Here is a 25,536-nt window from a genome sequence, read left to right as displayed (position 1 = left end):
AAAAAAAAAAAAAGAAAAAAAAAAAAAGAAAGATCCACCAACAGTGAGGAACAGCATCCAACTACCGGGGAGAGAGTTTTTTTTTTTTTCCTTTTTTTTTAAATTTTTATTTTTTAATTTTTATTTTTCCTCTGGTCACCGTCTGAGCAAAGGGGGAAGAGAAAAGGAGAGCGAAGAAAGAAGAGCCTTTTTTTTATTTTTTATTCTTTTTCTTCCCAAATTATAATTATTATAATTAGGATCCGGCCCCTAAAAAAAAAAAAAAAAAAGCCCTAAACGCAGCGCCTCGCCCCCCCCCCTCCTCCCTCTCCGAGCCCCCCGACTCGCTCCGCCAAGGCATGGAGAAGGGGACCCGCCGCTCTGCGCCCTGCCACGCCGCCCTGCTCGCCTGGACATGGCTCTTACTCCTCTCCTGCTCCTGCACCGGCGCCGAGATAACTTGCGGCCCCTGCTCGTCTCCCTCCCGGCCTCGCCTCGGGCTGGAGCAGCGGCAACCACCGGCACCGGGGAACCGGGCGCGGGGCTCCGGGGAGCCGGGGGGCAGCGCGGGGGCGGGCGGCGCGGCCGGGGGCCGGGGCCCGGCGGTGCGGAGCCGGCGGGCGGCGGCTGCGGGAGGCGGCCGGGGGCTGCCCGCAGCCGAGGGGCAACGCGGAGCCAGGGCTCAGCCCCGCGGACCCCCGGAGGAGGGGAGAGCGGCGAGGCTGCGAGGGGCAGAGGAGCTGCGGCTGGGCAGCACCACCTTCGCCCTCACCGGGGACGCGGCGCACAACCAAGCCATGGTGCACTGGTCCGGCCACAACAGCAGCGTGAGTACCGGCTGGGATGGGTTGGGATGGGATGGGAGGGATGGTGCTGAGCTCGGAAATGCGGTAGGGGATGTGGGGGGGGAGAAGGGTGCTGAGCGCGGCTCGCTTTTACGGCTGGGGATGCGGAGGGTAGGTGAAAAGAGAAAAGTTTTCCCTAGGAAAAAAAAAAAAAAAAGAGGGGGAGATCCCCACCTCTGCCCGAGGGGAGAGCAGCGATCCCCAGGGGCTGAGCTCCACCAGGAGGGCCAGGCTGTCGGGAGCCTTCTCCCTTTCCCAGAGAAGCCCCCTGTGTCCCCACCTGCGTCCCCACCTGCCTCTGCTGCCCCCTTGCACTCTCCATGTGTGATATCCACCTTGGTGAGCTCCCCTGCCTCTGTCCGGGGGTGAGTGATGTACACTGATGGCAGAGCAGCCCTCCCGTTCTCAGCTCTGCGTGCTGGCGACAGGAGAGATGCCATCAATTCATTAAGGGCTGGAGAGCTCCCCAGCATGTTAAGGGGCTCTGAAAGGAGGCAGGTAGGGCGAACACGCAGAAAAGTTTTTGATTTAAAAAAAAAAAAAAAGAATCGATGCCGGCTCATGTCTTTGCCCTGCAGTCAATAACGAGGAGGAGCTGAGGTGTCCCTGAAAGTTTGTGGTGCTCTGCGTGCCTGTGGGGGTGTCCCAAAAGCTGCCGTGGTGCCCCCATAGCGCAGGGCCCTCCCTCGCACCCTGCTCTGCAACACCCGGCAGATGGCTGGGGACACAACTTCAATTTTCTTCCAACTCGCTATCAGAAACACCGTTTCCACTCCGCTGTAAAGTCGGAGAACAGGCGTAGTCACCAGGACTCTTGGAAGCCTTCACGGCTGGTGACAATATTCCCATTATTCTGATTACTGTAGCTCGTCACTGCCTCCAAAATGCCTCTTTTATTGTTTTGCCGCTATTGGAAATGTGCATAAAGCAATTAGCAGCACGGCACAGATCAGCTGGATTTTCAGCTGTATTCCTCACGAGATTGATTAGTCATTAACGAGCAAATTATCTGTCTATCTATCCACCTATCTATCTCTGCATCAGCCATAACTTAATCACGGGCGATTCAGCCACCTCCTTATATTTTTCTGACTGGAAGGTTTTCTGTATTTATTATTGCTTAGGCAATAACGCTGACAGCGATGTAGACGCTACTTTGATTTAACCAATTTTTTAAGGCAGTTGTGTTTGCCAGACATGAATTCCTCTCTCATTAAAGATGAAAGCAAACATTGAAGAGAAAACAGCTGCGTGCTATATTTTAGCATTACACTTGTCTCTAGGACTATTTATTTTTAATATAACATGGCATGTAATGAAGAAAACAACCTATATGCCCTCGCTTTTGTTTCAGTTCAGTGCCGTATCAAAGGGTGTTGAGCAAAAGAAGCTAAAAGCCCCCCGTTCCTTCCCAGCCTGAATTTCCAATAGTTATGAGTATTAGAGAATAATAGTTCTGAGTAGTAGAGTAAAATCAGTCTATAGGCATTTGCAGAGGGGAAAAAAAGGTCTTTTTTTTTTTCCAAAGTGCAGGTCAGAAAATGACTTTCACAAAATTCTCCCTCCTCCCCCAGCTTAAGACTACAATTTGTTTCTTTCATGGAAATATGCTGTTTAATTTATTAGCTTCGCTTACTCTTTAGCTCCAGGTGACAGGGATGGTGTAAGTAATAAAGGAAAACTTCTTGATTGTTCACAACTTTGCATTAGGGTTTTGCACCTCAAGATAGCATGCATTGGAAGCTTCCAACTCCAAAACACAAGCATGAGTCTGGTGTTTAGTGCCAGTGTGGTGTTTATGGGAAGGAAAACCAAGAGTGTTAATAAATAACAGCATTATCTTTTCGTGTTTGTTTCTAGTATGGGGTTTAGCATCAGGCGACTTTCTCACTCCTGTCTTAGGGAGAAAACACGCTGCATTTAATGATTAATTGGATTTCATTTTTTAACAGTGTGTTATGTGACTCTAGAGGGAAAGTTAAATGCTAGAAGCTGGGTCCTTTCATTTATTAGCAGAGAAGGCTGACTCCAGTGCCTGTTTTTCTGCTGCAGTTCAGCTTTTCCCTAATTTTACTGTTGGGGTGGCTGTGGCATGGGGAGGGCAAGCAGTTTGCCCAAGGTCACGCAGGGAAGCCTTTTGCCAGCCACCTTGGTCCCCAGTCTCTCACCCCGAAGCATGTATTTTCTTAGGTCACAATAGACACAAACCAGCAAAAATGTAAATTGAAAATGGACAAAACAGATGAACTTGCATCTAATAATGCTGATAGATGACCTAGTAGAGCACCTAGGACATGTCTGTGTGCTACTGGTTTTAGGCTACCAAAACAGTAAAGAGGCATAGGGATTGCTTTGACCAGTTCCCTGTTACTCGAACAGACTTTAAAACTGAAGCTTCTGTGGCTTATGATTTATTAAAAGCGCGATCAATCAAATTACATGCAGCGAAGCAGTACATTTCAAATCAGGCATTGATGGGGAGGGTTTCCTGAGATAGGGTGGGATGGATTTGCAAAGAAGAGCAAATGATGGTCATAAAAATTTAGAGCTTTTTGCTGGGCTGTACAACAAACTCCACAGGGGGGAAGTCTGTGTAGCTGCTGTATGTCCTGTTACCTAGAATATTAAAAACCTGCTGTATGTATTTTATTGCTATTTTAAGAGCAGCTCCCCCTCTTTTTTCCTTCCTGCCTCCTCTCCCCCATCCCTCAAATCTCTATTTAACATATTAAAAAAATAATCCCTCCCAGGCAACAAACTTTTGTTTCCTCCATTTGCAGATAGCGAGGTCAGGATTAGGATAGAGGCAAAAAACCTGGTGAGATCGGGGAATTTGAGTTCTCTGCTTTGTCCTGCCCACGGGCTTTTTCCGTGACCTTAGGAAAGACAATTAACCTCACCGAATCTCCTCTCCCATGTTAAATGAGGATAGTACTGCTTACCTACCACAAAGTGGTGGTGTGGAGCAGAATTCTGCTTTGTGCAACACCTGAAGATCTCCGAGTGGAAGTTAGGAAATGCCAAAATCCTATTCTGAGCAGAAATAGGGTTTGTGTCCTCTGCGTTCTTGGGAAGGGGACTTAGCGGTCTGTTCAGTGGGTCTGATGTACATGTAAGAATAAGGTGAGCTGTACTTGAGCCTCAGGTATCAATCTGTCCCATAGAAACATTTATTGAGAGTACACTGAAGCTATTGAAGGACCTGGTATAGATCAGATGAAATGTTTTCTGTCCAAGACCTTTCTGAAAAAAGGAGAATTTTTAGTGTAATCTAGCATTACTCTCAGAAGATCTGCAAGCCTTTCTTCTTGAAAAAACCTTCCACTCCAGAGACACGCTGAGTACCATGTGGCATTCGGTGAGCAGTTGTGTCCTCTTCACTTGTTTTCCTTCTCTCTAGACGGTTATGCTACTGCATGAAATTTTTCCCTGTGCTGCTCACCAGATGCTCTCCCCAACCTTCCTGTGAAGATAATCTGGTTTCTCAGATGATCTTTTCCTCCTGCTTCCCTCACAGATTTCTAGGATAAGGATCCACAGAAATAAGTAGCACCAACTTTAATGTTGTTGCAGAGTTAAATCTTGCTATCTTGTTTCTTGATTTTTTTATTTTTTATTTTTTCAAGAGATTTCCACAAGCTTCAGTGGATAAAACACTCAGGCAGATTGCTCTGCTGATGTGATCACTAGTGCAATGGTACCAGTTGGACAGTTGTCGTTAGGTTTCAGAGTTATCACTTGGCTCAATGTAGCTGTTAATAGGAATGATTTAATCCTGTCTATGCTTTTACTGCGATGGAAGCACTACAAGTTCAGTGTATTGTTTTGTTTGATGTAAGAAGCAAAGATACACATTTTTAGTTCTCTTTGAACTAGAAGACACTTTCAATCCATTACCTACGAGGGTATGCTCAGCTTAGCATGCTGTGTTTTACCCATCCCCATATGCATGTCCTTTTTTTCTAGTAACCACAGGCAAAATTCAGACCTAAAGATGAGAAAAGGCACTACAATGCTACAACAAGAGCAGGAGAGGGCGTTTGCCTAAGGCATGTGCAGCATTGCAGGTTGCTTCAGCCAGGGCAAATTCCTAGATGTTTGCAGGGGTTGCGTTTTTCATGCTATAGGAAATACACGTCAGCAGGGTGCATTTTTATCTCAAAGTGAGGACTGAAGATGAACCTGCAGCAGGAAGGCATAACTGAGCTATACAGCTGCTGCTTGTGCAACTGCAACATGTTGGTGCTTCGTGGGATCCAGGCTTTACAAGTTGGGGATGGTGAGATGAGATCTGGCAAGCACCTGGGCAGGAGCCTTGTTTTATCTTGCCAGACAAGCTGCATTGTTTTAACCCGTGGCCCAGACAGCCTGGTGCTCTTGTCTCGGGAGTTAACGTGGTTGTGAGACTCAATCCAAGGCTGGGAATGTGAGAAGCTTTTGGCAGAAGGGTTTGGTGAAGAGGAGGCCAATAGTGCTACAGTAGCCAGCAGCTTTCTGAAGTAGGGTTAGAAAGATGCAGCTCATTTCCTTGGTAGGAGAGGACATCATGTTTGGAACAGCAACATGATACGTCTGAGTGGACATTAAGTAAGAGCTCCTTCTGAAAGAAAGGCGCAGCAAGTCATCAGGGTAGCTTTCAAGACTCACATAGATGTGATGTGATGGTGACAGACCTGCTGTGAATGGCTCCTGTGAGTCTTTCCCTCCTGCTCGCAGAGATCCCTTTGCTTTACCCCGTGCTAGCTCTGAGGGCTGGCAGTGACAGGCAAGTTGTCCAAGTGCTAGCAGTGAAGCCTGGCTCTTCCGGGAATGATTCTTCTGCATGCTGCTGGCAGTGCTCTGGTGTGATCTGCTAATGTACTGGTGGTTTGATACCGAGACATTACTCACTCCCACGGTGAATTACAGGCTGGGAAGGCTGAGGGGCTTGCTGCGTGCCAGGTAGTTTTTCATTAAGATGCCTAACAATGCAGCGTGTGATGGGCAGAACGAGGTGGGCAATGCTTGCAATCCCAAATGGGCTGCTGTGCCTGGAAGGGATGAGGGCAGCGAAATGAATCTTTAGGCAGGCAGTGCTGCGTTCAGTTGTCAGCCGTGGGTATCTGCTCCAGCAGTCCGGTTGGATTCTGGTCTAAAATGTTTACTCCTAGAGTGCAAGATGGTGGCAGAGCAATCACATTAATTCATTAATTGCACTGCATTTGGTAGATATTTTAATTGCTATTCTAGGCTGATTTTTTTTATTATTATTTTTTTCTCAGATGGCTTTTGGCCATGTTGAGTTGTTGCTGCTGTTGAAGGTGTGTGGGCTGTGTCAGAGTGTCTTGCTGCATTTACGCTTCTCCACTACCTCCAGTAATGAAGTTAGCCACTACAGTCATTTTGCAGGACTTTGCCAATCCACTTTTAATTAATATTCTAGTGGAAGATATGGAAATAAAAATGAAACCTTCACATGGAAATTGCTTTCATGGTTGTGTTGAGTCAGTAGAGGAGGAAGAAGGCATCTGCAAAGTATTCTTCAGGCTATTTCTCTCCAGACTGGTATCTTTGTCAAGTCAGGTTGATGCCCAGTGGACGGCCCCTGTTGCTCGTGGTCTTGTGAAGCTGGCAGATTCCCCGGCTTGTTACCCAGCCCAGGGCAGCAAGCTGTTGAAGTTCTTGTAGCCCAGGGCTCAGAAACAGAACCGCTTATGTTCCAGGTGCCTGTCAGCAGTTTCCCGGTGAGCCTCACTACTTGGACTTCCTCCTGCTCAGGGATGAGGCCCAGGATCTGTGGCTAAGCTTTCACAGTAATTTAAATGCAAACAGGAACAGCTATGTGATTTCATAATTATTATTTTAAATGGGAAAAATTCATCTGATTAGATGAAAAAAATATTTTGAAAATGGGTTTGAGAAGAGAATTGATGTTAGCCAGGAGAAACTTCACCCCAAGGGGAGGTGAGATGAGGTAAATATTTTCTTAAATGCAAGACTGAGGGAAGACAACTTCCTGAGTTTCCAAATTTATAGCTGAATTTGTTAGTAGAGATTTTTGAAAAAAATATGGAAGCAGTGGTGTTTAATGGGTAAAGCACAGCTTAGAGAGAGAGGATCTGTAGCGTTGATTGTATTAAGGGACACTGGGAGCCAGTCTCACAAACACTCAAGAATTTCCTTAAGTCACACTACAGCATCACACTCCTTAAGCTCCTAGTACATGCTTACCTGAGCTGGTGCTCTCTTACAAATCCAAATTTGTTCCAAGATTGAAGGCCAAGCCTGAGTTCATGGTTTTAATTGGTTCCAGGGCAATGGCAAGAAAACCTGTCAATTATGGATTTAAGACTTGGGCTTGGCTGGGATCTGGTCAAGTTCATCTTCCAGTGAGAGCCTGTGTTTGAAGGTGTGGAGCCCAGCCTGCTGTAATCAGGAGAATAAATTAAACGACGTATTCCTCGTGAAGTATTGAATACAGTACTGCAGAAAGTCTCCAAAGCAGCAAAAAATACTTAGTTGGATCCTTAGTGTAAGTTGATGTAGGATTGATGTAGGATCTAGCTGAGGATCCAACCTGTGGTATCCCAGAGCAGTGAAAAGTGCCAGGTAAGAATGAAAAGTGAGTGCAGAGGCCAGGAAACTTTGGAGCTGTCTGTGGGGCAGTACAAAAAGACCTGTGGGTTTTCTGCATTTCCTGTATTGCAGCCTCAGGGCTCTGGGAAGGTGAGCTTCTTTCTCCTTAATGGGGAAATATGCTGAAGTGACACCTGTGTACATGAACTTGTTGGTTTGCTTAAACTCTCTGCAGGAGCTCAAGGCAAACAAGTTCCCAAATCCTGGCTTCCCCTCAGCATCCAGGGAGAACTGCAGCATCGCTGTTAACGTTTCCCCCATGCACAAAGAAGGGCCTGGCAGTATTTCCTTTCCTGAATTTATGGGGTATTGTGAGAGTGAGAGAAGTGAATAGTTTGCTGAGTGTTTGAAGAGGGTGGCTGTATGTCTTAAACACATTACATGAATAAACCGCCGAAGAAATTTGAGGGTCAATTTGCAGCCCTCACGGTCAGCGGAGCCGCAGCACACAATGAAAATCAGAGAAGGTCGGTGTTGACTAATCAAAACACTTTCTTTCCTCCCTCTCAGTCTTGAAGGAGACCTGATTGCTCCCCCACTGAAACAAGTGGCAAAGCTGCCTCGTGTTCAGGGAGGGTCTGTGACGCCGAGGCTGTCACGCTGCGTTCTCCCCTTCCTATTCACATATGCAACACAAACTCCAGCCAGGCAGATCTGCAGAGCACCACGGGGCCTCTGTGCCCAAAATAGCATCGCTTCTAATTAGCTCCAGCGTGATTTGGACACCCTGGGGTGCAGGCTGAAGGAAAGGGTGCTGGGTTGCCGGCGTGTGAAAAGCTGAGCCGGGCGCTAGAGGGAGCGTGGGCATTTGCTAAGGGAAGGAAAATACTGCAGCGGGTGCGGAGGGGAGCTGGGGCCTGGGAAATCCACGCTGGAAAGACAGACACTGCTGAAATATTGATATGAAAACCCGCTCAGAGTCATTGACTCTGCGAAACTCCTGCTGTCCGGGGTTCCCTCTGCGAGAGAGGAAAATAGTCGTGGCGTGCACTCGGCCGTGGTAAAGCATTTCACCCTGCCTTGCAGCTGATGCCATCTCCCTTCTGTGTTGTCTCTAATTGCTGCTGGGCTTTTTCCTAAAGATGGGAGACCCAAGGACTGGGTCTCTCATCTGCTTGGGTCCCCTCCAGCCCGACTTATGTGCCTGCAAACCCTCCAGCACCCCCACTGCGGGCTTGGGAGAAGGGATGACATTAACCTCCGCAGGGCCAGGCAGCAGCAGTGAGTCCTCGCCACCTTCTCAGCTGCACTGTCCCCTTTCTGATCTGTGATGAGACCTGAGGACAGCTGGTGACAGACCCACTTTGCTGCCAATCTGCTCCCTCTCCTGTGCCAGCACAGCTGGGTTCTGAGGGCAGGGCAGTCGTTTCATTGCACTTCTCCCCTATGCCTGGTCTGCAGAGGATAAGGTTGTCCCGATGAGTCCCTGCCTCTTGGATCTCCACAGTGTTTTGACCAGCATGAGGGTGTTGCACAAGTCTCAGTGTTTTTGTGCTTCTCTCCTTTTCTTGTGCATGAGCGTGGAGGGACAGAACGGGCTGGGATTCATCCCACCTGCTGCACAGTGAGACAAAGTATTACACACCTTGGGAGGAGTGGTTGTGCTTGCTCGCATCCTTGGGACTAAAGCAGATATTTGGGACTTGGGAGAGCTAGGATTGAGCCATAGCAAATGGCTTACTTCAGAGATGGGTGAAAGGCCTTAGGATCCTAAAAGCAACTGCTTTAGCACTGCTTCAGACAATACACCGCTCTGAAACACGTTGGTACTGCTGGTACATTTTAGGGTACAGTGATGCTTCTGATACATGCCAGAAAGGCATCGAGCTCCTTGTGGGAATTCAGTAGAGGGCTCCAGTGAGGGAGCAAAGGGCTTGGCACAGAGCTCCTGCTGACTATGATGGTTGAGAGAAGCCCAGGCTGAGGTCAGATGTGCTTGCTTAGGGTGCCAGGCCATCTTCATGATTTCGGAATTTGCCCCTATGCTTAATGGGTGCATACATCGCCCCATGTCTTGGTACATCTACAAAGAGGAGTTAACTCATATGCAGGGATGGATATTTGCAAAGCCATAAGGTGGAAAAGAATTTATAAAAACATGATTATTTAGCTCTTGCCAACAGTGCTTTAGGATCTCAGAGGGGCAGAGAGAAAAGAATGAGAGCTCTAATTGGTCGTTAGCCATTCCCTGCTGTTTGGGCCTGATTGGAAAAATCCCTCACGGCTGTGATCAATAGCCTCCATGCAGGTGAACAGGACCTCCTGTCTGCAGTCCTGAGCTGTCTCTGCCAGAGGATGGAGGGAAAGCGGTTCTGCATGAGGTGTGTGTTTGTAGTGCTCTGCTCCAGAGTTCCCATCCTTTGTGGCCATACCTCACCAATTTTGGTCTTACATGATGACAGACAGAACTGCACGTATAAAGCTCTTAAGTTGCTGCCTTGCTGGCTATTTCAAATGTTACTTTTTAAAAAAAAAGTCAATGGTATTAGCCCCAAATTTTGTTTGGAGAAACAAAGGCGTGAGAGAGAGGAGGGATCTGCCCCAGGTCATGTTCCTGATTTGAAGCAGAGGTGGGAGGCAACTGCTCTGACTCCTGTCCCTTATTGATCTGGTGCCTTAAGGACAAAGATCTTGCTTTTATTTCAGCTGTGATGCTGCTCACATACTGGGTATATTTTCTGTTTAGAAGAGATTACACGAAAGAAAGAAAAATAGGGGAAAAGAGGAGCTAAGAGTGGGAAGAACACAACTCTCATTAATAATAAAGGGGAATGTGCTCAGTTAAAATCGTTAACAGATTGATCAAGTTAAAGCACTGCAAAGTTCTGGCTGAAAGTGATTTAAGAGCACCTCTATCTGTAGTTCTAATCCCTTTACCAGCACAGCTTCCCAAGTTAATTGCAGCCCCTCTTGAGCTGGGAAGAGGTGATGTGGTGAAGCTGTGAGAGCGATGAGTTGGGGCTTCCACGGGAAATACAGCGACAGGAGGCATTTGTCTGCTGAAGGGGTTGGGAGCTGGCTCTGAGTTACATGGCTTGTTAGGAGGAGGTTGGAAAGATTTGGGATGATGGTTATGGAAGGGTCATGTGGATGGGTGTGCTCGTTCGCCCGTACAATCTTGCCATGGGATAATGTAGTAGGATGATGAGTTCAAGAGTCTTGTTAGCTTTCAGAATCATTAAAGGGGCTTTCCTACTCTTTGCATTACACCTTCCAACCCATGGGGGAAAGTTTCTGCTTCAGATTAGGTACAGATGAAGGATTCCTGAGTGAATAAGGATAACCAAATCTTCTTGCCCCCTTAGATTGGGTGTGGGCCAAGTCTCCTCCTATCGGTCTTCTCTTGCAAGATGGGGGACTGGGACAGTGGACGTGTGGATGGGGGTGCAGAGAGGTATCTGGGGCTGGGCCCTGATCCTGCACAGAACAACTCTGAACCAGTGCAAGCCCCGCGTAGTGGAACAGGGTTTTTGCTTTTGTTTGGGTATCTAAAGGCTGATGCAAGGCATGGGACTGGTGAGCCTGCGAGTGAAGGAGCGTGGTGACCTTGTGCATGGGAAGCCTTGCTCACAGCACGTGGTGGGAGAGGGGACAGGCAGACAGGCCTGCGTGTCAGGCAGGAGGTCTCTGAAAACCAGATTTGCCATCTGGCCTGAAAAACAGCTTGCCTGGGAGATTGAAAATAGGTATGATAACCACGCTATACGTGAGAGAACAGTTATTTCAGAAAAGAGAGAAGCTTTATTTCAGTGCGCTTTGGTACCTGTTGGAACAACACCAGGAGAAAGCCCCATGAAATCATGGTGTCCGTACTGGGTGGTGTAGAGAGATAACAGAGGTGGCTCTGCTGTCATCAGCCAAACTTTTCTGGGAGCTGAAACTTAAACAGAAGGGCAGTCAAGAAGTGCGGGGTACAGCATATAGCTGGAAAAGATCTGGCTGTTGCACTTCAGTGTCTTATGATTTCTGCTAAATGTTTTTGAGGTTGTCTACTCTCCAAAGGATCAGAAAATGAATAAAATGCCCAGTCATCTTGTTAAGCAACAGAAACTTGCAATCTATTATCCCTTAACTGATTTATCTTCCAGAAGTCATCTATCAGTGTTTTTTCATCTCTGTCAACACCCTCTGCTGCTCAGCTGGAGGAGACAACAGCCACCCCGGTGGGTTGGCTGAGCACTACAGGTGTGCTGAGGGCCAGCCGTGGGCTGTGCGGTGACCAGTTGGAGCCCTGCCAGCTCTGAGAACCAACACTGGGTGGTTTGTGGTTCAGGTCAGGTGTTAGCTTGGGACCTGCTTCTCCACCCAGCTGATTAGATTTACTGAACTTGCAGCAATTCATGGTCTGTGACACCCCCCATTGGAATCTGTTGACCAATTTGAACTGAATTCAGAGTTATTTCTCCCCTGCTAATACACAAGCAGACAGGCAACGTGATCTGTTGCATCCAAAGCTGAAGCTTTATTTCTTTCTGAAGGCAACCTAAACACAGCTACAGTATCAGCACCGAGGAGGCCTTAATTTACTTAATTAATATTGTTCACTGTTGTTTTTTGCCAGCCTGCCTGGAAACTGTTCCTTTAATCAAAAGGCAACATCGCTGGCAGTGTAGCATTTTCAGTTTGCTTGTACTGCATCTCTTTGTTCCAGGCTCAATTCTACCCTTCCTTGCTTTTAATTAATTAAAGATTATCTTCATTACTTGTTCCTGCCTTGCATACTGCAAGTGACAAAGCCTGCCTTTCTGAGCTGCACCAAGCGAATATTCTAGTGACTTTTCGCTGTGTGCGTGTTTTGCTCTTGTTTTAAGTTTGGGCTTCCTGTAATGCTACTGCAGATTGACAATAAATAGGTTGGGGAGAAGGTGCTGGAGTGAAAACTCACAAAAAGGGGAAAGAGGTGACACTGAAGAATGACATTGAATGGTACATGGTAAATTGAAATACTGTGTCATTTGAAAGCCCCATGTTTTCTGTAAAATGGGAGATTTTCACCTTCTTCCCCAGAGACAAAGGTTGGCAGGCAAGAAAGTCACTGACTGGTGGAGGCCATCTTCAGACTGGGGGCTGGAAGAGCTGTGGGGGCTTCTTGCTCATCATAGAGGAGGTGAGGGCAGGAGGCACGAGCTGACCTGCGGCATGTGTGAGGAGGCAGAAGTGAGCTGATGTGCATGTGAAAGCATGCGGTGTTGCTGTCTCCAAGTCGTGGCTCACGGGGAAACACCTTGCCTAACACTGTCAGGGTTGTCTGTTGCATTTATTGCCCTTAGTAGCTAACAGGCTCACCAGTACAAGACTGGCTGCTCCTGTGTTATCAAAACGCTGCATGTGGACACTTGCAAGAGGAGGATGGCAGGGGCAGAGTGCTGTTCCCTGGCCTCTCTCTAATTGTTTTCAGATCCCACTTCAATCACTGAAAGGTGTCTACATGTGTGGAAGGAGATCTGTGACTGATAACTATAGAACTAGGCGTATAACTAACAACTAGATAAGCTAATTACTGTGTAACCAGAGATAATTTGGGGCTGTGGTCTTATTGTGCCAGCTTTTCCTCCACTTCCTCCATGCACCCTCCTTCTGCAGCTGATGTGCACTGATCCCTTCACATGGCACTGCATGTTTCTTCCTTCTCCTTCCCTTGCTGTGCCTTTGGGCAGTATCAGTCAGCCTTTAGTGTGGATTAGGAGTGTTTTTTGTCTGCCATGGTAGGATCTTGGCAACCCTCAGTTCTAGACCGAGTTCCTTAGGCTGAACATGGTCATTCATATATTGAATTTGAAGCTGGCATAAAGCATTTACCCTCACTGGGTTCAATTCTGCTGTTCTCTTGTCTACAGATCTAACTGGTCAGGAGAGCAGGGGCAGTGGTGGCAAGCTGGGAGAGCTGGCAGTTAACTGGGTCTGTGCTTACAACCGTTCCTGTCCTGAGGCAAAAGTATTTTTCAAAAATGCATGTGGAGTTGTGTGATTGAGGGATAAGTAGAAAAATGAGAAGGGTTTGGGAGCAAGAATGCCTTTTCTCAGGTGTATGTGCAGCACCTTGGACAAATCTTGCCTTTAAAGGATGCTGCATGTAAAGGTGATGGCATAATCTTGCCTTTTTATTTTGTCTGCATCTACAGAATGTGAACTCCCTAAAAAAGGAGGCAGTGTGGATGTTCCTACAGAGGATTTGTTGTGATGGAGCAGTTGTGGCCTTTTCTGTTGTTTCTGTCTTCTTGCTGCTGGTCCGTGCCAGTCTGTGAGCTGGCACACCGGTCAGTTTTACTTGCTTCCTCCTGAACATGGGGCCAGAAGAGGTTTTGTTCCTGCATATGATGGTCCCCTGTGGTGAATTTGTGCTGACAGATAGTTCTGGCTACAGGGAAGCTGGTAGCTATTTCAGGTTCATTCTTTATTTAAATGCTCTCCCTCCAGAGGCAGGCTTGTGCTTGACTTATACTGATGAATTTTCCTGGTGCATCCTTCTGCTATGGCAGCCGCTGCCTAGGGCAGGGTTGGAGAACAAAGCAAACAGAAGGAATTAGTACCAAAAGAGGGGAGAAAAATGACCCCTGAGCAAGGCAGGCACAGCTACTGGCAGTCTAGGCAGTATTTTGATGCTGTGCTGCTTTGTGGCCAGGCGTAAACCCCACGGGGAGAGAAGGGAGGAAAGAGATTAGGTGGAGACAGTGTGTTAGAGGCTGGGATGTGGTCAATTCAGGTTAGACGTGCCACGGCTGAGCAATGCTCGGAGGTGTCTCAGACGAGCTGGGCAGAGCAATGCTGTCAGGAGGCTTTTCTCCTACTTATTTAGGTCAAAGGAGTTGAATGGTTCATTCTCACCTGCCAGGGCGTATAAATTGCTGTCATGCAAGCTGAAGCTTTAGACCACTGGTTAAATGGGCTGTCCTGCCATTAGCTGAAGGGAGGGGAAGGATGTCAGTAAATGTGTTACCCTTCCAAGGGATGCTGTTCAGCTCACGGTGATTTTATGCTGGTGTTGCACAGACAGCTTGCTTTACACTAGTGCCAGCAGGATCCTAATGGAGCATTTCAATGTGTAGCCTTAGTTTTGCCAGTGTGGCTCTCTGTGTATCTCTTTTGCTTCATGCCGTTAATTTTTCATTCTTTCTGAGTTTTGTTTTCTGTTCTCCTGAGCTTGGGACAGAAGAAATGTGTTTTTTTTTTTTTTTTTTTTTTTTTTTGATTGTGGGGACCATTACTCAGTCTGCAGCTTGAGGGAGGAAGACTGAGATATTGCCACAGTGTGGACGAGTATCACTCACCCTGTCTTGCATCGGTGGGAAGCCTGGATGGATGTTCAAGTGCAAGTCAGCTGGAGTGCCTTGGCTTGTGTCTGTGTCACAGGAACATCGATGTTCCCTGGCCACCAGTCATTTGGGTGTTGTAGGGTGAGAACTGCTGAGCTGCACTTGCCAAGGCTCTGTATTTTGGGGCTATTTCTGATGAAAACTTTTTTTTTTTGAATGTGAAAATAGATTCAAAATGTTGTTGTGCTCATCCTGGTCCTGTGCAGGGACGGGTGCTGATTCCTACTGTGTGTGGTATTTCTCAGTGCCTTTCAGGCAACTGTGTGCTCTCAGCTCACTGCTTTGCTGCTCATGAGGGGCTGTTGTTTTGAGAGGTCCTCACCACCTTCCTGGATGGAGGATGAAGGAGAGGAGAAGTTTGTAATAAGCTAGTCAGACAAACTTTTAAGAATTGCTCTGTGCTATAGCCTGGAGCCGGGACTGCAGGCTCCTGTGTACTTGCTGGACAAATTGCTGCTATGGGAAATTTTATTTCTGGCTGGCTGGAGTAGTGCACCGACTTGGCCAGACAGCCCAAGTGCTGTGAGTGATCCCTTTGCCAGGCTGGAAATGCTGTTCTGGCTCCTGGCACATCAGATCAGAATAACCTGATATGCAACCCTTTGGGCTCCCTTTGCTGCTCTCTTGAATGAAACTTCTGGGCTTGGTTTAAATCCTTGGTATCATCAAAAACACTTGCCTTGACAAGGATCCGGGTTTGATGAAGCCACGGTTTCTGCCAAAGCAGCATGTTTTATTTCAAGGGCTTCTCTTTCATCACCTTGATGCTGGAGTACAGCAACAATAATATCTTCAAAGTCAGTGGTGATACACTGGTGGAGTGTCAGTAAGAGCAGAATTAGTCCTATGTGCTTCCCCCTTCTATGCTGCTGGCAGGCTTAGACAGGATGGAAATTGGAAGCCTCTTCCGTCTGCATGGCTGTCCTTCAGCCTGTGCTTCATCACAGGGAGCAACCAGAAAAGCATTAATGCTCTGATGAATTACAGAGTGTTACAAGCCATCGACCTGCACGGTGGAGCTGCCTCTTGAAAGGGTCAAGTAGTCCAGGAAAGCAGCCATTTGGAAGTGGCTCCAATGTGCATCTGATTAGGGCTTCAACTGCGAAGTTCCACCAAGCAATATTCACATGGCACACCAATGGCCGTGGCCAGATTGAACTGTGCTGTGCTGGTCCTTCACTGCGGCTGGGTTTGGGCTTCCCACAAGCTCGAGTCCCCCTGGCTGGCCTTCCCAGAGGTCATCTGAGCTTTGGCTCAGGAGTTGAGGCTCCTTATCTCTGAGGCTGAATGGCTTGAAGCACAAGCAGGCGGTGCAGTGAAGGTGGTGCATTTATTAGCCACTTTCCATTAATGCTTCTCCTTGACAGGTTAAATACCTCCAGCCATTCCTGCTGCTTGTCATACAAGATCAGATTCAAAGCCAGCGAATCCTTTGCATTTCTGTTGAGTTTAATGGGCTTTGGCCTTGTGCCCAGGAACATAAGATCGGATGTGCTGGACAGGACCAAAAGTCGGTCTATTCCCAGTGTCACGTATCTGACATGGCTCAGTGGCACAGCTGTGCCTGGCTTACATAGTGCACAGTTTTGCAAATAGCTTGCTGCCCAGCTTGGTGCTTTTGAATGTGTATGGGGTGGCTGACGAGACAAATAATGTGGGCTTAGTCCCCAGCTCCCATCACCGCCCTGACAGCCCTCCCCAGGTCCTGACTCATACCGGGCTGGCATCCTGATTAAAAAACCTAATTTTTAAAGAATGTTTGTGTAGAAAAGCATTATTACTTTTTTAAATTTTAAAAGGTTAAAATGAAACATTTATAGTCATATACTTACAAAAATAAATTCAGCATAATTTAGAGGAGCTGTAAGATATGCAGGCCTTTTTATTTACTGCCGTTTTACTGTAAAAAGTTGTGCTTGAAAATACTTCCCACTCTGGTTTTCTGCATTACACTGTGTCTTGGTATGGCATTGGTGAAACGAAGGTGTGGTGTTTCCATCCTCGTGTTGTGTGGGGAGCAGTGGGCTCAGTGGATGACACAGAGGCATTACAGAGCGTGACACAGGCCCCACAGGTAAGGTGGCGTTGCTTTGCCTTAGTCCCAGGGATGGCCCCGCTGACAGCAGCCTGCCAGTCAGCAGCACAGTGCTTGCTGTTCTGGAGGTGTCCAGGAGGTAACAATTACACTACAAACTGCCAGAAGTGTTTTTTGTTTTTTTTTTTTTTGTCTTAGTAAAAATTTGGTGATATTTTTCCCGTTTATGGCTGGGAGGCTGTTTGGGTTCAAGAGCGGAGGGGGGTGTCACTGCAGATCTAGATCACTTGTTCCCATTTTTTCGATCCAAGAAAATATTTGGCAAATGCTTTTATTTTGCTTAAATGATGGTTGTTGTCTTCCACATCTAAGGTGCAACTGAAATGGACACTTGTGTGCCTTTGGAGGCAGTGGGGTAGAGCTCACTTGCATGTTTGTACGTGGCAGAGAAACCTCAGCTGCTCCTTTAGCCTGTACATTAACAGCTGGCGGGCTGTTCCCTGTGTTCCTTGAGAGGAAACTGTCCTTTACAAAGCCCTCTGAGACTGCTGAAAAGACCCTGGTTGGGCACTGCTGTTTGCAGGATTGGCAGCTGAGGTTTGGATGAAGATGCTCTTTTCCTACCTGCTGAGAATCAGGTGTGGGCCAGTGTTTAAGGCAGGCAATAAATGTAATCCATTCTACTGTAATTTTTCCCCAATTTTTATCTTCCCAGGTCACATAAACAGCGTAGGAAAGCTGTGAGACTTTGTAGCTGTGATCCCATCAGTCTACAGGGGGTTGTAATCTAAAATATTCCGGCTGAATTAAATTTCTCACTTCCTTTTTGAAGCGTAACTTCATTTCTAAATGTGGAGAGTGTGTGGAGCTGGAGATCTCTCCTGGTGCTGCGAGGAGAGTCCTAGTCTGATTATTTAAAATGAATTAGTTCTGATGAAATATTTAGCCTTTAAACAACACATTTAAAACAGTGAATTGCATTTTATTTATTAATGGCAGTTGCAATGAGATTTGGAGAGGAATTCTGCTAAAGCTTGCTGTTGTGATATTGCAAAATATAGTAATGACTATAATATTTTGTTGAATTATTAATAGCCACTGTGCCTGCAGAACTACATGTGTCAGACTTCAAAATTGTTTTTATCTGAAGAGTTACATGTGGGCTTTGTTTTCCTTTTTTGACAGTTTTTCAAAAGTAATTTTTGTTAATTTGAGGGGCAGAATGAAAGCGGGAAGGATGATCAGGTCTTGCCACTGCTTAGCTCAACTCTCTTCTCTTTATCAAAGCACAACCAGGAAACAGAACAGAGGTTATTTCTCTTTGTCAGAGGCAGATTCCCTGTAGTGGGAGGATTGCGTTTAAAGGGAAAGGTTTCTGGGAAAGCCAGGCACAGGGCTGACTGCAGTTGTTGCTGCTTGAGCAGAACAACCTTGTCGTGCTGCTGCCTTCTTTCCTGCGACTGGCTTATTTGTCCTCTTCAGGCATCACCTGGTGGTTCTTGCCAAAGAAATCTGGGCAGGGAACTTCACTCTCTGTGGACCAGATTTTTTGCTAGGACAGATGCAAACCTGTCAAAGGTTTGGCTTGAAGCTGGTGACTGTGTTTGGGTCGCTTTCTGGCTGTGGGCTCATGAATGATGGCAAATTCTGCCTGTGGGACCCCAGCTCTCACCCTTATCTTTTTGCTTTCCAAGCAGTGCCGAGGTTGCCTTGCCTGTTGGCTTTGTGCATGAGTGTGCTGGTTTTTCTGTTGGTCCCCCCCAGCATGGCTCTGTCCCCTGCTATTGAACATCCTTCCAAAGTCAGGCCTGGTTTAGGGGACAGGATGGCCCAAAGATGGTTCTCTTTGGCGCCGTGGGTGAGATCATTTTGTCTTGGGGAGGAGGGAAGTTTAGCCAGGTGGAGGCAAACCTTGATGTGCCAGCAAATAGACCCTGACCTGTTTTATTTATGGACATAGCAAATAAAAGTGTCGTGAAGGTAAAGGTCTCTCTTTGTTTCAGCAATTGTTTTTTCTGCTAATCCCTTTAGATGGAGTAGAAGTTGTCTGAAGCACTCCAGGATTTTATTCAGGGCATGTAATACTGGCACAGGATAGTGAAGATGTGGGAGTGTGCCAGAGGTTCCCCCTACCAACCTAAAAATACCATTCTGGAAGCATCCCATCAAGCGACTTGCCCAACTACCCTACCCCTAGCTCTCTGGTGCGCCAAGCAACTGGGAAAAGATTGTAAGGCGTGCTTGTTTGTTACTGCCAGCCAGCATGTTTTCTTCCTCCTCCCAGTGTTTTTCCTATTTTATTTAATTTTCCTGCTGAAACTCTCTATCCGAAGTCCAAAGCAAGTATTTTCATATTTGCATGTCTCCTGAGGTATTATGAAAGATTTAATTCATGAATCCGCACCTGGAGATGTACGTAATATGCATATAAATGCTGTTTGATTATAAGTTAGAAACTCTTTGAGAAGGAGATTGAAGTAGGAAGCAGAAGTGCTATTATTGTTCTGGTTTACGGGGTACGAAGCTAGAGGAGGAACTCCTAGCTGCAAATCTTAGACTGGAAAAGCTTAAGGTGACCTGGCAAATTGCAAAAAACCACTTTGGTCATGTCCAAAATCACCTGGATTAGGATGACTAGCTTTCTAACCGCAGGAGCCAAACATCTGAATCTTTGTTCAGGAGCCAAAGGGTGTGGGCTGCAGAAAGTTGGTGGGAGGGGAAACCCTCAACTTCACCTGGAGATGAGTGGTTTTATTGCACCTTGCAGATCCTGCCGTGGGATGAAGTCAGACTGCGTGCAGCTCTCAGATCTAGCAAAGTCGAGAGTGATTCTGAGGAGGGTCAAGTAAAACCAATATGAGCAAGGGCAGAACAAGCCCAGGGCTACATATGAATCCTAGATTCCCGGAAAAATGTTTAAACTTCATTAAATAAGAATGGAAATAAAATTGCTAATAATGCCTCTCCTATATATGCTAACTGAAGAACGGTCTTAAAATAGCATCTAGCATTAAACTGTCATAAAAGTGGATTAAGTGGTAGTAATATTCAAGTGAATAGATATACCACCTTAACCTTGTTGAGAGGGCATTAGTCTACATGTTATTTTTTTTAGATAATCTACTGGAGAAGAAAGTATTAGTCCAGTCTTGTTTTTAAAATCCCGCTGATGAGTTACCCCTGCCCATCCAGAGGGGAAGAAGCAGCAGTAATGTAATGGAAAAGGAGAGATGCAGCTGCCCAGCCTTTCTCCATCCCTCAGACACAAAATATGGACAGTTCACCCTTGGACCATTTAACTGTCTCTTACCTTTTGTACCAGAGAGGTTTGTTCTGCGCTTGCTGTGATCCATGAGATTGCAGCTTGTCTTTATAGAACTTTTGGAAGGCATCAGTAAAAGGCACAGTCAGGCAGAAGTCTGAACGGCTCCAAACTGAGCTCACTTTGTTTGTGAGCTGATCAGGAACGTGGTGTCACATACCGGGGCTGCTGATTGTTGCCTCACATAATGCAGGTAGCACATGACAGGAGGGTGAGCAATGTTTTCAACCTGTGATACCTAAGAACATCTATAACCCGTGTTGCTTTCTAGGGGCATTTTTCTAATTCAGGGACACCAGCTCTAGGCAAGGTTTGTGAATTCAACAGTGCCTCTCCTAGGCAAGAATGTGTATGAGCTTGTTTGTGGAACAAGAGCTACAGATACAGAGAATACATCAGACAGAGTAAAATGTGGCTCTTGTGAGAAAGTTGTGTTAGAGAGGAAGTATTGTGGAAGATTTTTCTCCATGTATCCTCATGGCTGACATACATCCTCAGGGATGACTCTAAGCTTCCCCAGGGCTTTGCACAGCTTGATTCGCTGATCAGCCTCACAGAAGTGGCTGGGGAGGAATCAGTGGTCTCAGCTGGGCTCCCTGGCTGCTGGTGGGATGGGGCCCCAGGGCACTGAGGGGTAGGAGGGAAATTGGTAGAGTGCTGCAGGGGGTAAGAGGAGGCAGGTGGTTCCCAGGGTGAGCTGTTGATTCAGCTGGCTTTGAGCAGCCTACCCCAGAACCAGGCAGAGGTGAGGAGAGCACCACGGAGCCAGAGCTGACTTCAATCTCCCTCAGGTATTTCACCCACAAAGAAAATACAACAGGAAGAGAAAATGCCAATAATTCTTCTGCCTGTGACTAACAGTTCTGAGCAGAAGGTGGCTGATGGTCCCCAGACAAGGGGAGATGTACTGAGGAAAGGGCAGGGAGAGGGAACTACTGGGGTCTTAATAATGGTAGCTAAGGGAGGAGAGCCACTTGGGAGCCAAGCAGGAAAGGTGGGAGTAGGGATGGCAGGTGATGTCCAAGTCTAGGAGGGCTACAGAAATTGGCACCCAAATCGGGACTTGCTGATAGGCAGTGTCAAAACTGCTTGGTCAGCCTGCACTTGGCCACTGTTGGCCAGGCTCCAATTGATTATATGGACAGTGAGGCATTGACATCGATGGAGGAGCTTGAAGAGAGATCTGCTTTCACAACATGGGTGAAATCTTGAACCTCACAGCCCTGTTTAACTTCAGAAGTGTTTCTCTGGTGGTAATAAACATATGCCACAGTGACTGCATAGAGGGGATATTTGGATTTGTCATCGGTTTTGGATAGTGTAAGAACCTACTGTGAGAAATAAACCCCCTTCAGCTCAGAGGCAAGGCTTTGTAGTAAAACAGCTTGCACTGCAATATAAAGGTTTGTTGGAGAGAACTGGTGGTAGTAAATAGATTAATTGGATTTCAAGGATAGAAGCTATATGTAAACTTTCTGGACTACAAGTAGAGGGATCCAAGCAGATTATGTGTTGAGTGAACGTGCCAACCTGACCCCTCTCTCTGCTGGTAGCAGATCCATCCTGGTAGAAACACCTCCTTGTTTATCTGCAACACTTGCTTCTGGTGCTTACTACTTATGTTTTGCCATCAGACATTATCAGCCTGTTTCCACTTGCTACAAAACAGATTTTGCTCATCACAGTAAGAGGGTATGATGTAATTGCAGCCACCCAAGGCTTGGTCTGAAGCCTTGCTTACTGAAAAAATAAACAGGAGTTGACTCATCTTTCTTTAGCTTTCACTTTCAGTATAGTCTTAGGCTGTGAAATGCACTTACAGGGGGATTGTCTCAGCAAAGATATTGCCCAGCTCTTCTGAATTTCCAGATGACGTCTAGTTTGTTTTACATATTTATGTGCACGTTTCTGGGAATGTGACAGAATAAAGTGTTTCTTGCTTGTTTTCCCTACTCCAAACTGCAAAGATGAGGACACAGGGGAAAATGATCTGCTCGCAGGCATGGATTGCTGGTTGCTCCTAACTTAGGTGTAGCCAGCTGGGTCTGATTTGGGTCAGGTGCCTGGGGGAGGGCTCTGTCTCCATGCAGTTCCTTGCATCCATGTTACAGCTGCAGCAAGCCCTGAATACAAAGAGAAAGTATAAAAAGATGCCTAGAGATTGTAATGTTACCCGTGTGACTTCTGATCTCTTGAGATACCGTCCTGCAAGTGAAGCATAGTCTTTCAGTGGTGTTATCCTGCCATCACTTATGTAAATTCTCATTTAATGCAATGGTAAAGAGTTTGAAGCATGCAGACTACTGCCTCTTTGTTTTGGTTTGGGCAACAGAGCACTGGGAGAGCCTCCTTGGGGGAAGTCAGGGGTTGATCTCTGAGCTGACTAAGAAATGACTGAGAATTTGGCCAAAGACGAACCCAAGTGAAGCAGAATGAATTCATCTGGGCTGATCTTGGACATGTTCCCTTGCTGGTGTTGGTGTTCATAGGAAGGTAAATTGCAGTAAGAAGTGTTAATATTTTGTTAGGAAACTATATATTAAAAATTGATGTTGAAGTGTCTTCCCCAAAATTGCTTTGTTCTTTTTGCAGCTAGACAGAGGAAGAAAAAAGGAAGGCACAATGAAAAGCTATTAAAATGCTTTATTAATATGTAATCTAAAGTGACGGTAGCTTTGATTTTTTTATTTTTATTTTTAGGTGGCATCATTGAAAAATATTAAAAATAACCTTTTAGTAGGACTAATATTTTAGTAGGACTGTTTACTGGTTTTATGAAAAAATATTAAATTGAATCTTTACTTAAGCCATACCTATTCCCACTTCAAAACTAGAACTAAAACCAATACCAGAAGTCTTATGGAGATGAGAATGAAAAATACATCAATAGTAATTTTGTGATCAGTGTGATTGATTTTTTTCTAAGAAAAATAGAAAATTTCTTGGGAAGCTTCAATTTAAGTCAAAGGACTTTATAACAGAATGCTTTATGGCTTTTTCTTAGGAAATTGCTTTGGGTTTTGATTGCGCAGTGTTGGGAAAAGTTTTAAATATTTTGAGCAATTTTAAAAAAGTGTATGACAAATGTGTACAAAAATAGGGGAAATGTTGAAACTTGAATTGGAAGCACAAAATACTTTCCAATCAGCTGCAGTCATAAATAAATCTGTCAACTCTTATAATCTAAGCTAGGAAGTTTAAATATCAAGTATCATGTGCTGAATGTTTATATTGAACTGCTTGCAATCAATCCATAGGGTCAACTTTTAAAATGTCAGAGGTTTAAATAGTGTGTGTTGACAGGAGGCTGAGATTTGCTCAGAGCATTCATGTGCAGACAAAGATGCCACCTTTCTCAAATGTGGTACTTGTGGCTGATCTGGTGTGACCTGGTCCTTGCTGGCCACATCTCTTACTGGGGCTGTCTTCAAAGGCTTTGTGGTTGGGTTTGGGGCACTGGAGCCAGTTCTCCGTTACAGATGTGTCTAGGAGCTTTGAATCTTGGTTCTTTTGCAATTATTTCTTTATGCTGATGAAAGAGAAGAAAAGGCTTGCAAAATCAGGTGAATTAAGGTCTATTTCAAGGGAAGTTCTCTCTATTCTTGAAAACCGGGGAAGGAATTCAATGTGTTTTCAGAGCAAGAGTGCAGGATGGTGAAACCCTGAGAATGGTAAGCTTTGCAGTATCTTGCCAGCCTCTAAACAGGAGTTTAAAAGCAGGCTGTTTGCCATGCTGATTTCTCAGCATCCATGACCTAACATGGCCAGACTGCAATGGGAATTTTTCTCAAGGCCTGTGGTAAAGCATCTGGGCTCAGACTGATACAGCTGGCAACGAGTAGAGAAGGCAGGGCGACACCTGGCTCAGACTGCCACAAATCTGTTTGCAGTGCTAGCCAGGACTCTGGCTGAGACTGGGAGGGATAACACCCCTCTCAGCCTGTGCTTTCTTGTTCTGCTCTCTTGGAGGCAGAGATCAGAAATCAGATCCTTTTTCAAATGTCTTTTCAAAAATTGAATAATTTGGGTATTTTTTTTTTCCTGCAGGCTGTGCAGTATTGCTCCATGCAGTAGCCAAGAGTCCACGCTTCCTTGACTTTTGGTACAAATCTTCTGTATTGTGTGAGCAAAACTCACTTCCAGCCTGTTGTCCCTTGTTGAGTTGGGTTTGGCATTTGGTTCTCTGTCCTAGACCCCCTCCCTGCTCTTCTTCTTCTAAGGATATTTGTTAGCCAGTGGCCTTTCTTAGCCTTTCTTAGTTCAGGCTGGAAGATGATACATGTGGAAGGTCCCCACTGCAGCAGCTGGGCTTCCCCACTGTATGGGAGCACTCTGAGGCTTGAGGACAGTTCTCTCTGTTCTGCAAAACATTATTAGGGAAAAGTTTTATGGTGGGAGCAGAGGAAAAAGACAGGAGAAAACAAAGCAGTGAAAAAGCTAACCCAGCTTTTTTCTTTTGTGTGTCCGTATCCTCTCCCCAGTGCTGTACAAGGCACGATGCCCTGGATGTTGGGAGAAGGGCTGCCGTGCAGGTATTACTCAGTGTCGTGGGCTGTGCTCCGAAGGAGTTGAACTGCTCTTCTTTGAGCCTCGATGTTTGAGAACACACTGATTAGGAGCAGGTAAAAATAGCAGTGTAGGAGGATGCACGCTGAAAGACTGTCTTAAGTAGGCAGGAGAAAATAGAAACTTTGATTATCTACACATACACGCACGCACACACACACAATGCTGGGAAACTCTGCAGGGAGTTGGAAATGCAGCAGCCTCTTGTAATCTCTTGGAAGCGCTGGTGGGATGGTCCATGAAATGTGCTTTATGACTTCAGTCATCAGCTCAAATGTGTCTGGCACTGCTTTCTTTTTTTTTTTTTTTCCTTTTTTTTTTTTTTAATCTATCTGGTACACCAGAGTCTTCTTTCCACCCCTAAATTCTTTGCTTCTCTTTTGAGAAGTTCCTCCTTGTTTAGTCTTGGAAGCAAACTGTGTGAGTAGCATGTCCTTTGCAAGCCTCATCCCAGTTGTTGCCCATATAAGTTTTGTGCACTCACATTGAGTGTGATGACTATTTCATAGTGCTGAATGATGCTGTTGGGTAGGAGAAGTCCAAAAATGTCCAGATGTGTGGCATTGAGGAAGGCCTTTGCCCAGGGTTCCTAGGACTTCAGTGCTCTTTGAACATTTCAAATTCACACATGGATCCACATGTGGATGTTTGGAATTAATTGGTGATTGATTGGCCCATGTTTATCATCTTGGGATAAATAAACCTCTTCATGGATCTCTGGCAATTGATCTTTCCTCCCCTGGACCTGGCAGAGTATTGAGCTATAAGGACAGTTTGCAGAGATGATATGCTGCAAAGCATGGTCCTCCACCCTTGTCCACCTCCATCCCCTAATCCCTCCAATCCTTGCTTGTTTTCTTT

General features: G+C 46.1%; 1 protein-coding gene across 1 annotated transcript in view; it reads left to right on the top strand.

Annotated features, from left to right (window-relative positions):
- Window positions 1–338: 338 nt before the first annotated feature.
- Window positions 339–25,536, top strand: part of SORCS3 (sortilin related VPS10 domain containing receptor 3) — a gene marked incomplete at its 5' end in the record, with an annotated part of 274,223 nt that continues 249,025 nt past the window's right edge. Inside the window, one exon of the mRNA XM_082764642.1 lies at window positions 339–806. Coding sequence (XP_082620768.1) covers window positions 339–806 — 468 coding nt within the window. The remainder of the gene's footprint in view (window positions 807–25,536) is intronic.

This window comes from Aythya marila, assembly GCF_965140915.1.
Source record: "Aythya marila genome assembly, chromosome: 7".
Lineage (NCBI taxonomy): Eukaryota > Metazoa > Chordata > Aves > Anseriformes > Anatidae > Aythya > Aythya marila.
This window is presented reverse-complemented; position numbering and strand designations above follow the sequence as displayed.